This window comes from Myotis lucifugus, unplaced genomic scaffold (assembly GCF_000147115.1).
Source record: "Myotis lucifugus unplaced genomic scaffold, Myoluc2.0 scaffold_386, whole genome shotgun sequence".
NCBI lineage: Eukaryota > Metazoa > Chordata > Mammalia > Chiroptera > Vespertilionidae > Myotis > Myotis lucifugus.
In genome coordinates, this window is record NW_005871434.1 from 210643 (window position 1) to 219752 (window position 9110).

Genomic DNA, 9110 nt, shown 5'->3' on the forward strand with positions numbered 1-9110 from the left:
CTTATCTGAGAAGTGATCCCAACAAGCACTAATGGTGAGACAGTGGGGAGATGAAAGTGGGAAGGGAGAGAAGCCAGTAAGCTTTAATGAGGGTACATCAATGAGGATGAATGAGCAGGTTGACACTGTGGGCAACCAGGGCTCCATTCTTCTGGGGGACTCTGGGAGATTGTGGAAGACACCTCCCAGTTGTTGAAGTTGAAGTACTAATATATCAGATCCTGTTTGTCTTGGCTGAGGGCTGCTCTGCAGAAGGGAAATGGAGGGGCATTAATTCCCTGGTACTTTTGACTTTCCTGGCATGTGGGAACCATGGGTGCTCAGGAGATATGGAGGGGGCTTTAGGCACCTGCTGCAGGGATTGACGCTTGAGTGGGATAGATGGGTCATAGGACACACATACAATCTTTCCAGTTGTTCTCCAGAAAGACTACTCACTTTATGTTCCCATTGAGAATGGGTGAAATTTTCTCACATCAATAACACCCAACTTTTTAAAAAAGGTGATAACAGAACTTACCATCTTAACTATTTTTAAGTGTACAGTTCAGTGGCATTAAGTACATTCACAGTGTTCTGCAAACATCCCCACCATCCATTTCTAAAACTCTCCCAAACTGACACTCTATCCCCATTAAACATTTACTCCTCTTCCCCCTCCCCCAGGCCCTGGCACCCAGGATCTACTTTCTGTTTCTGTGGATCTGACTCCTCTAGGGACCTCATATAAGTGGAATCATACAGTACTTGTTCTTTTGTGACTGGCTTATTTCACTGAGCATAATATCTTCAAGTTACATCCATATCTTAGTCTGTGTCAGAATATCCTTCCTTTTTATGGCTAAATAATCTTCCATTGTATGGATGGACCACATTTTGTTTAACCACTCACCATCAAGAAACCCTTGGGTTGCTTCCATCTTTTGCCCATTGTGAATAATTACACACAAGTGTGTAAATATCTTGTGGAGTTCCTGCTTTCAATTCTTTTGGGTGGAATTGGTGGATTATATGGAAATTCTCTGTTTAATTTTTTGAGGACCATCCATATTGTCTTTCACAACAGCTGCATCATTTTACATTCCCACCAACAGTACAGATGATTGCCCATTTCTCCACATTTTCACCAACACTTGTACTTAATACCCAGCTTCTAAGGTTTTGTGAACTTGAGGTAGTTAGCTAGTTCTGCATAACAAATTACCCCCCAAAACCTAGCAGCTTAAAACAAGCATTCACTGTCTTGCAGTTTCTGAGGGTCAGGAATCTAAGAGTGGCTACATGGGGTGGTCCAACAGTCTCCCTCCCCCACCAGCTCCCAGCAACTACTGTTTTGTTTTCTGTCACTATAGATTAGCTTTCATTTTTCAGAATGTTCTGTAAATGGAATCATACAGTGAAGTCTGTGTGTGTGTGTGTGGCTTCTTTTGGTCAGCAGAAAGTTTTTGAGATTTGCCCCTATTTTGAGTGTCTTGGTAGTTTTTTGTTTTTTGTTTTGTTTGTTTGTTTTATTGCTGAAGAGTATTCCATTATAGGGATTGCAGGGTATGTTTTGGTTTGTGTAATCCATCCCCTTGTTGATGGACCAAATTTGGGGAATGGTCTTATATGAGGGCAGAATCCAGATCTCAATTAGATGCAGGATGGAGTCAGTTTAGCCTTGGAGGGACCCTTGCACCAAAGAAGACAGCAGAGCAGGGCTCTGGGCAGGCAGCTATGACTCAGGAGGGCACTGCTGGTGAATGGATAATCAGGCAGGCAGGGGAACCAGGCTGCTGTACTGCCAGAAAGTATTCATTCACACAAGTGATCCTCAATAGACCTGGGGATGAAGAGAGGCCTAGAATGATCCAATCCAGAGGGCAGTGCCCTGGGGGCAGGGTGGGGGGAGTGAGGAGGAGGAGTGTTTAAGGAGCACCTCTCCAGGCTGAAGAGGGTTCATTGCAAGGATGGGTTCTGAAGATAGGCTTTCACCAGCCAAAGCAGGTATTCAGTTCTGAGCCTGGCTTCTCTCTTTTTTCTTCCATTTCCTGAACCTCAACTGTGGACACAACTACTGAAGCAAGAAAATGCAAGCCTCTGCTTCCGACCAGGCTAAATATGTTTTTATTGATTTTAGAGAGAAAAGGAGGGAAGAAGAGCGAGAAAAACAATAATGAGAGCTCCGCGGGTGTGACTCAGTGGTTGAGTGTCAACCTGTAAGCCAGGAGGTTGCGGTTCCATTCCCGGTCAGGGCACGTGCACAGGTTGTGGGCTTGATCCCCAATAGGGGTCATGTAGGAGGTGGCCGATCAATGATCCTCTCACATTATTGATGTTTCTATCCCTCTTTCCCTCTCCCTGCCTCTCTATGAAATTAATAAAAAACATTTAAAAAGCAAGAAATATCGACGAGAGAAACATCCATAGGCTGTCTCCTGCATGCCCTCTACTGGGGATCAAGCCCACAACCTGAGCATATGCCTTGACCCAGAATCAAATCTGCAATCTCAGTGCATTGGACAACGTTCAACCAACTGAGCTACACCAGCCAGGGCAGGCCTGGGGTTCTTGTTATTGGGGTAGAGGGTGATGCCTAGGGTTTCATGAGCTCACTCTTTATTGGTGAATTTAAAGCATGGAAAGGAAAAAAAATGGCTCAAATGGTCAACCAAAATCTCTAAAACAAAGGACCCTTAGTGGGGAAGACAGCCTGGCTCTTCATCTACTTGTGTGGCTGGCAGTGTGTTCATTGGAGATGGCCATCCTTGAGGTGGCTGCCTCTACAATGAAAGTTTAATCAGGCCCTTGCATTACAAAAAATTTAAAAACCCAACTTTCATGGCTCACATACATCGTCTTCCCCTCCCCCCATGACAGGTTCACCCTGGTGTCAAGTGCCACCCTTCTTGGTCCTGTGCTTGGAAGCCTCCTAAGTCTCAGGCAAGTATGAGCTGCTTCTGTAATCAGTGTGTGTGTGTGTGTGTGTGTGTGTGTCGGGGGGGGGGCACACTTGCATGGGATAGGGAAAGGAATGGAGCTGAGGGAGCTGGTTCTTTGGGATGGGGCTAAGCATTTGGACAGATCAGGCAAGGGGGAGAAAGCACGGGATGTACGTGGGGGGAACGCAGAGGTGTGGGAGGGCACGTGGCATCAGTTGGGCAGCACAGGACACCTGAGGATGGCCATCTCCCTCTTCATACTCCTATGCCTTCCATGCCACAGTCCCCTACCAAGTTCCTCTACTGAGACCACTTGCATGAGTTGATGAAGTCACCAGAATGACACCTCCTACCAGCTGGGCAACCTTGGACAGGATCTTCTCAGCTCCTTCATGTACCTGTTTTGACACCTCATAACCTCCCATAATCTTGACCACCCCAAATCCTATCTCTGTCAGGAAGCCTTTCCTGACCTCACCGATTCATGTGATTTAGGTGGGTGTGGAGGTTGGGGGTGCCTTGTCCTGCAGAAGGCTGGGCCACCTCTCACCATATTCAGTTTCTCTCTCCCTCTTGACCTCCCTTCCTTTCTTCCCCCAAATTCAGGATTTGTCCCTAAATTCCCAGGGCTGCATTCTCCCAATAGTCCTCTCCACCACTAGGTAGGGATTTTCCTGGGGTCTGGGAAAGCCTTTGGGTATGACAGGGGCAGATGCCTCTAGGGACCCAGGGGGGCCTTGCCTCGTAGGTCCCAAAGGCCAGGACAGAGACCAGGGACACTGAACTGCCGGATTGGTCCATGGGGCTGGAGGTGCGGTCCGGCCCCCTGGTTGCCAGGGCCCTGTGCATGTTGTGGTGGGGAGGCCAGATGCGTGACCTCGAGGGATTCCCGCCTCCCTCCCCCATCCCCTCGGGTTCGGTCTCGCGTGCTCCTGCGCCGCGCAGAGTAGCCTCCCCTTCCTCCAATGCGCGCCTCTCCACAACCCTCGGCGCGCTCCCGCCACCTTCCTGGGCTGGATCTGGCGCGTGCGCCCCTTGTCTTCTGAGCCCGCGGTCGAGGGGCGGGCCCGGCTCCGGGCGCCACCGCCCCGCAGCCCCCTTTCCTCGCTGCCGTACAACCCCACCCCAGGCGACCCTGCGTGGATGTGCGGGAGGCCGAGTCGGAGGTGAGTGCGGCACTAGCAGGTGGAGTGGGCGGCGCGGACTCAGCCCGGCTGGGCGAGGGCATCTCGCTCGGGACGCGGTTCTTTGTCTCTCCGAGCTGGTGCGCGGGCGGCTGGGGCCGCTCCTCCTCCCGGCAGGTGCTGGCGTCCCTCGAGGCTGGCGAGGGGACCCGGGTGTGCGCTCCCGTCCCCCGACCCCATCTGGAGCCTGTGGGATTCCCCTGTCCCAGAGGCTGGTCGTCTGGGTCCCTAGGGAGCGAGGGGTAGGGGCGTGGATCTCGGGTTCTGAAAGGGAGCAGAGACAGGACAAGGGGGATGGGCTGGGGTAGGCAGGGCCTGGAGGAGGGTGATGAGGGTGGGACTTGGGGGCAACCTTGAGCAGCTGGGCTGGTGAGTGGGTGGTTGGGTGGGAGGGAAGTGGATCGAGGCCGAGGTGTGCGTGCCCGTGGGTGGCGACGCTGGGGAAGGGGCAGCGAGGTGCCAGAACCCAGGTTCCTGCAGGCTGCATAATGGTCCAAGACCGGGGACGCCGTCTGTTCATCAGGTGCGGGATGGACAAGAGAGACAAGGCCAGGGCAGGGGCCGCTGCTCGGACGACGGCTTCTCACCCTCCGGGCCGTCGGAAAACCCCCAGACCCCCAGCGTCTCCTCGACCCCCTCCACCAGTAATCCCCGCGGCCCTCAGAGTTCTGGGAGCAGGGGGAGCTGCGGGGCGAGGGCCCCTGGCCGAGCGAGGGGCCGGCGTCCGGCCAGCCGCTCTTTCTGAAGCTACTTCCGCGGTGGAACCCACGCGGAGCACCGGGACAAGCCCCAGCAACCCAGGTATCCTAGCCTCTTTCTCCGAGTTCGATCCCATCTCCCTGTACCTCTTTCCTTCTGAGTTATCAGACTTCCTCTACTTTCCGGGCACTCTGTTAACTAGGCCTTCTCCGGGCAGCCACGAGGCTCGCAGCGGCAGGGAGAGGGGAGCGGACCCCTGCCAAGATCCCTGGCCCAGGCTCTATCTCTAGCCCTGGACGAGCCAGCGGTACCCCCAGGGTAATTCTTAAACCCCCCGCCCCCCCCCCCCCCCCCCCCGCCTTGCCTTCCTAGGTAAGGGTCAGTGTCACTCTCTGGAATCATTTTACATATGAATTGGGATGTGGGAACACTTGCAGATGACTGGGTGCAAATTGGGTGAAAGCCATTCTAAGGCTGCAGAGGGTCCATGTGCCCCATTTCACAGATGAAGAAGAAAATGTGGACTTTGGAGGTCAAAAAGGAAGGGGGGGGCGTGGGGAGGTGGGCTCTGCCCTGAGCATGCCCTCCCCACCCTCAGGCTAGGCCCTCTTGGGCAGAAAGGACTCCAGCTCCCAGCTGAGGAACCTAGGGGCAGAGGAAAACCCCCAGAAACTCCCAGAATGAGTGCCCTGAGTGTGGAGACACGGAGAGGTACCTGATCTGGGGAGGAGTGGGGCTCCTGGGCAGTGAGGGGGACCAGCCTGTAAGTATCGATGACCCCTTTGCCTTCTGCTTTGTCCCTAGACTCTTCCGGTCCCACCCCAGGCGCTCCTTTCCCAGCCATCTCCCATCGGTCTCGGGGTGGGGGTGCTGATGTGGGACTCCCTCGGGCAGCTTCGAATGCCCGGCCACGACCCCTGGCGGAAGCCCCCAGGAAATCAGTGAGCAATGCCCCGGAGCGCAGCACCGTGGAGCCGAGCCCTGCTGCCAGGAGACGACCCAGCTCCTGCGGGGGCCTCCAGAGGCCAGCCTCACGCCTCCTGGGCTCTAGCGCCACCCCTTTGTCCTCCCCAGCCCGCTCCCCGGCCTCGCTGGGTGGAACACCCCGGGCTCTGGGGCACTCCTCGCAGGCCAAGTCGAAAGGGCTGCAGGCTCTGCGCCCCCCACAGGCCGCACCCTCAAGGAAGGGCGCAGCCATCCTGCAGAGCCTTTCTCCCCCTTTGGCCACGTCATCTCCACGGGTTCAGACCGCACAACTGGCACCGCCTGTCCTTATCACAGCCACTACTCTGCGGGACACACCCCTTACATCTCCACCCGCCACGCCTCCTTCGCAGGCCCTTACGGGTCCCCTGGCCACGTCCGTTCCACTAGCTCCTCCTCCCTCTGCTTCACTCTCTCTGCAGAACCTCCCCTCTCCGCCAGCCACACTCCCTTTGCAAGCTCCACTCATACACCTGAGTACATCCTTTCCAGAGGCACCCGCCTCTCCCACGGCCACTCTTCTAGCTCCAGTCTCTCCTTCAGGTTCACCTCCTCTGCAGAGTACGTCCCCTACCCAGGTTTCTCCGGCTTTGCCCTCTCTTCCGACTCTCCCCTCTCCCTTGACCACACCACCTTCGTCAGCTGGTCTGCCACCAGCCACGCCCCCTCCACGAGTCCCTCTTTCTCAGTCAAGGTCTCTGCGGAACTTACCCTCTCCCTTAGCCACAGCCCCTCTGCAGGACTTTTCTGCGCTGACCACTCCCCCCGCACTGGCCAGTCCTCTGTCTCCGCCCCATCTTCAGCCCTCGGCCTATACACTGGCCATACCTCCCACGCAGGACCCTCTTCTAGCCATATCCCCTCCGCAGGCTCCTCCTTCTTCACTGGCCACGCCCCCAATGCAGACCCCACCTCTGGTCACGTCCCCTCTTCAGGCCGCTCCCTCTTTGGTCCTGCCTCTTCTACAGGCCCCACATTTTCTGGCCTCACCAGCTTTTCAAGCCCCTCCCCTGAACACGCCCCCTCCACAGAGTCCATCTTCTCTGGACACACTTTCTCTACAGGTCTCTCCCTCTTCTCAGACCCTGTCCCCCCTACAGGTCTCACTTTCTCTGGCCTCACCACCTTTGCAGGCTACTCCTGTTCCGTCCAATCCTTTCTTGGCTATGGCCCCTGTGCAAACCCAAACTCTGGCCTTGCCTTCTCTGCAAGACCCTCCCCCTCCAATGGCCACGCCCCCTCCTCCGGCTCCACCTTCTCTAGTCTTGTCCCCTCTGCAGGCCCTTCCCTCTCCCCCTGCCTCACCCCCTCTTCAGACTCCACGCCGCCCCCCAACCCCGGGTCCCGATGCCCCGATCCCGGGCCCACGGTTGACCCTGGCGCTGGCCTCGGCCCCGCCGCCACCGCCCTCGCGCAGCCCGTCCAGTACTCTGAGCGGCCCGGACCTGGCGGGCCACAGCAGCAGCGCCACGAGCACCCCGGAGGAGCTGCGCGGCTACGACAGCGGGCCTGAGGGCGCCGCAGCCTCCCCACCCGCCGACGCGGAGCTCGCCGCCTGCCATCCGGCCGCCTGGAGCCGAGGGCCCGCTCCGCCGCTGGCCGCCCGCCGCACCCCGGGTGAGCAGCCTCTGGGACCTGGCGGAGCTGTGGGAGGGGCAAGGCACTGGAATGTCGACGGGCGGGTGGAAGGCGAGGCTTCGCCGCTCGGGGCGGGCAGTTGGGGCCGGGGCGGAGCTGAGGGGCGGGGCGGGGCTTATCGCTCCCTCTGGCTAGTTTGGCTCTTCTCGCTGCAGGAGTGCCCCTGCCTTGGCCTCCAGCTGCTGGGCCTGGCTCTGCTGACGGCCTGTGCACAATCTACGAGGCTGAAAGGCCTGAGTCGGCGACCGCCGCCCAAGGAGCGCTGGATCCCGGGCCCGGACCCGGCGCGGGTGGTGGGAAGGTGGCGGCCGGGACAGGGACGCGGGTGGCCTCGCGCGGCGTGAAGCCAGCGCGCCTGGGCGAGCTGCCACTGGGGGCTCTGCAGGCGAGCGTCGTGCAGCACCTGCTGAGCCGGACGCTGCTGTTAGCGGCGACGGAAGGTGCCACAGGCGACAGCGGCTGTGGCCCGGGGAGCGCTGGGGGTGGTGGCAGCGCGGGCGGCGCCCGGACTGCGCTCAGCGATGCTGAACTGGGTCGCTGGGCCGAACTGTTGTCTCCTCTGGACGAGTCCCGCGCCAGTATCACTTCTGTCACCAGCTTCTCCCCGGACGACATGGCTTCCCCGCAGGGTGACTGGACCGTCGTGGAGGTGGAGACCTTCCACTGAGTCAGATTCTTCTAACTCCGCCCACCACACTCCACCCCCGCCTTAGCATCCGACCCTCCCGTTACACCTCTTGGTCTTAGACCCTGGTCTCCTCCTTCTGGAATCCAGGTCTCCGTAGAATTTTGGCCCAAATTCGCGACCCACCCACACCTTTTGCCAAGGCCCTCCCCTCGAGCTTCGCCCCTTTGGCCTGGGACACGCTCCCCAGGAGCCCCGCTTCCTCCCTCAGCCTAGCCCCCATTCCATGTGTATAGTTTGCAATAAAGCCGGGACACTGCCGCCTGTGCGTCTTTGTCGCTGCGGGGGGGGGGGGGGGGGGGGAAAGAGAAAGGGCAAAAACGAAACCTTCCTTGATATCGGCGATAACCAGACGTGGCTAAAAAAAAACACACCCACCCATGTGCGTGAATGTAGGTTTTTTCCCCGTCTGACTTCTGTTGGAAACTTTAGGAGGGTCCCAATGGGTGAACTAGTGCGTTCAAGCTCTTCCCACACTGGGCCAGGGGAGCCAGCAACTCCTGGGAGAGGGGGAAGACACGTGGGAGGGGCTCGCTGGGGGTCGGAGGGCCCCTCCTCCCAGTGTGCACCCCCTTACCTTGCATGCCCCGGTGTGTTGGAGGGAGAGGGGGATTGCTCTGTTTCCTCTGGGGACTCCCTACTCAGGGCACACTGCCCTCTGCTTACCCAGGAGGCTGCAGTGCAGGGGCCTCCTCAAAAGGACCTCCTATAGGGAGCAGGACCCTCCTGGGACAGTATGGGGAGGTGCCTGTAGGGCAACCTCTTCCAACGCTGGGTGGGAGACCAGGGAGTCTTCACCATGCCCCTTTATGGCTCACAACCCAGGGACCTCACTTATCCTCCCAACTTAGGGTATTCTCCCCAAACCAGGGGTCCTCACTAGAGCCAACCAATATCTTCATTTGTCTCCCCTGATCATAATTCCTTGCCCTTCCTCCCATAACCCAGTCACCCTGACCCTGGATTCCTCAAGCCCCAGCCCAGGCCCTTCTTCCTAAG

At 57.8% G+C, this 9110-nt stretch overlaps 1 protein-coding gene across 2 annotated transcripts; it reads left to right on the plus strand.

Moving 5' to 3' along the window:
• Positions 1-4023: 4023 nt before the first annotated feature.
• On the plus strand, positions 4024-8372 carry PRR36 (proline rich 36). Of its 2 annotated transcripts, none has more exons than XM_014467278.2 (6): positions 4024-4087; positions 4629-4906; positions 5007-5122; positions 5404-5515; positions 5609-7405; positions 7582-8372. In XM_014467278.2, the coding sequence occupies exons 1-6, from the start codon at positions 4065-4067 to the stop codon at positions 8091-8093; spliced, it is 2838 nt and encodes a 945-aa protein (XP_014322764.1). In that variant the 5' UTR covers positions 4024-4064; the 3' UTR covers positions 8094-8372. The 2 variants fall into 2 exon arrangements, with proteins under 2 accessions (XP_014322764.1, XP_023599135.1); XM_023743367.1 differs by having other exon boundaries at positions 5022-5122.
• Positions 8373-9110: the final 738 nt, after the last annotated feature.